This window comes from Octopus bimaculoides, chromosome 9 (assembly GCF_001194135.2).
Source record: "Octopus bimaculoides isolate UCB-OBI-ISO-001 chromosome 9, ASM119413v2, whole genome shotgun sequence".
Taxonomy (NCBI): Eukaryota; Metazoa; Mollusca; class Cephalopoda; order Octopoda; family Octopodidae; genus Octopus; species Octopus bimaculoides.
Genome location: NC_068989.1, coordinates 22,801,097 through 22,803,811, shown reverse-complemented (window position 1 = coordinate 22,803,811; position 2,715 = coordinate 22,801,097). Strand labels below are relative to the sequence as shown.

The 2,715-nt window shown below is 32.7% G+C and overlaps 1 protein-coding gene across 1 annotated transcript in view; it reads right to left on the bottom strand.

Annotated features, from left to right (window-relative positions):
- Nucleotides 1–2,715, bottom strand: part of LOC128248677 (aquaporin-10-like) — a 24,841-nt gene that overhangs the window by 19,528 nt on the left and 2,598 nt on the right. Inside the window, exon 2 of the mRNA XM_052970333.1 lies at nt 869–989. Coding sequence (XP_052826293.1) covers nt 869–989 — 121 coding nt within the window. The remainder of the gene's footprint in view (nt 1–868; nt 990–2,715) is intronic.

Here is a 2,715-nt window from a genome sequence, read left to right as displayed (position 1 = left end):
ATATGAAACAATGCGGAAAAAATATTACTCGAATACCGGAGGTAGAGTAATATGCTTTATTAATAAAGCTTCAAAGACACCTGTTACTCAGAGTTTTATGTTCCCGTTCGTCGGACAGTTCTGGTTGAGAATGGAACAAAAATAAGATTATATTTATATTTATAAATATACAATTATGTTGATAGATACACATTTGAAATTGGTTTTGTTTCATTGGTCTTTTTCAACTAACCGGTTATATGAAATTGAAATTACGATTTAAAATCATATTAATTAAAATCGAAGAAAACCTTAAATCAAAAATTAATTTTAGTAGAAGGATATAGCCTGGATATAGATTTTTACCTTCTACTAGAGCTAATTTTTGATTTAAAGTTTTCTTCGATTTTAAAAAATATGATTTTAAATCGTAATTTCAATTTCATATAACCGGTTATTGAAAATACCGTCAGTTGAAAAAGAACAATGAAACAAAACCAATTTCAAATGTGTATCTATCAAAGTAATAACCCTGATGTGATGAAATTTAAGACAAAATTAGTGGGCTTCAAGTCAGATTGTAGATGTAAGGTGTCTAAATACTTAAGATATTTGCTTCGACACTTGACCGTTCCTGATAATTTTCTCTTTATCACTACAATTAAATAATAGCTCATTAGGACAGCTCATTACATAGAATATTAGGTCAGCTTGTTAAGAAAATTCATTAGGGCAGTTCATTAAAGTCATTCACTAGACCTGATTGATTAATCAGTTTAGTAGGTCAGTATCATTAGGCTATCTCATTAGAAAATTCCTTTAAGACAGCTCATTAAGACAACCTATTGATTTGTTAAAATTTGACTTAAATAAAATAATAATAAATTACCTGAAACTCCTCCTGATATATAAATGCCGACCATTAAACCAATTCCAGACGCTAAATTTACCTGGAGAGTATTTGGATTGTTACTGAAGGTGTTTTGTGCAGAAGATCCCATAACAAATGACTGTAAGTAGTAACAGAAAAAAAAAAAATTATAATTCTTTCTTTAATAAGGGCCATACACAAAAAAAAAAACGATACAATATAATGGAACTTACTAGTAGTGTGTGTAAACAGTAAAAAAAAGCAATAACAATTAATAATAAACAATTCAAACAACAAAATTTCTTCAAAGTGGGGAAGCTCTACCCAAGGGCAAACAAGGAACCTCACTCATCCCGGACAACCCAAACGCCAAGGGCACCTCGGGCGGGTAACTCGGACGGGTACTTCTTTACTCTCCATTTCCTCTGGCCTACAGGCGAATACTCAGAGTAGGCCCATTCACACGAGCCATTCTCGACACATTCACCCACCTTTCAACAAATATACTGGGGGATCAGCACTTCCCTCTCCATCTTCACTTTCCTTTTCAAGTTGAATTTGAAAAAGTTGATGAGGCCTTGACCGAAGAGGAAAGTGTCTGCCACTAAGGGACATGCTTAACTGGTTAAGGTCAAGCAACTCACAAGCAAATCTGTAGTATGGAGCAAAATATTTGCTGTAATCCATCTTCCATACCAAGACAAAACATGTACATGATAGCACTTTCAATCAGTTAAGATCAGAAGCCATGAGAGCCAGTGCCTGGTACTGAATCAGAGCATTTGTTGTTGTTGTTGTTATTGTTATTATTATTATTATTATTATTATTATTATTATTATTATTATTATTATTATTATTATTATTATTATTATTATTATTATTATTATTCAGTAGTTTTATTCTTATAATCTGCTTTCACTTTACTACCGAGCGCATCTCTGTGTGCCTTGGGTATGTGCTGTGGTTTGCTGTGGTTCTCTCATGGTTACTGTATTGAAAGTGTTTTGCGTAGGATGTGTGCAGTGCCCAGTAGTGCAATTTTCTGTATGTTATATATATTTGTAAGTCCTGGTGTTTTTGTTATGTATTTGTCTGAATATTTTTTTATTGTACCTAAGGCACCTACTATTATTATTATTATTATTATTATTATTATTATTATTATTATTATTATTATTGTTGTTGTTGTTGTTGTTGTTGATATTATTATTATTATTATTAAAAAGACGGTGAGCTGGTAGAATAGTTAGCACACCGAGGTCGACTTTGCCTTTCATCCTTTCGGGGTCGATAAATTAAGTACCAGTGAAACACTGGAGTTGATGTAATCGACTAGTCTCCTCCCCAAAATTTCAGGCCTTGTGCCTTTAGTAGAAAGGACTATTATTATTATTATTATTATCATTAAAGAGCTGGTGGTAGAGTGAAATAAATTAAAGCGGGTGCTAGTTACCAAGTAAGAAAAAGTGATAAGAAAAAGTAGCGCGACCAAGGTGCTAGCAGCAAGAATGGTCCTCAACTATTTCTTTAACGTGAAACCCAAATGGTGTTGTCTCTGTTCGGGCTCGTGAGCTAAGAAAGATTCTTTAGATTTAAGGAGACTTGTTGCTATCACACCCCAGACAACGTCACTGCTACCAAAATTAGAACGTAATAGCTTTCTAACATCATCATTAACAACAATAATACAATGACAATAATAGTAAAAGCGAAAAAGAATGGTGGACCATCTTGAAACATCGCTCTTTGACGATGGTTCAAATACCATTCAGAATTATCTCTAATCAATAATTCCCAGTTTAATTGCACCTGAGACAAAGCAATGTGGAATAGTTTTTATTATATACATACATACTTATATATA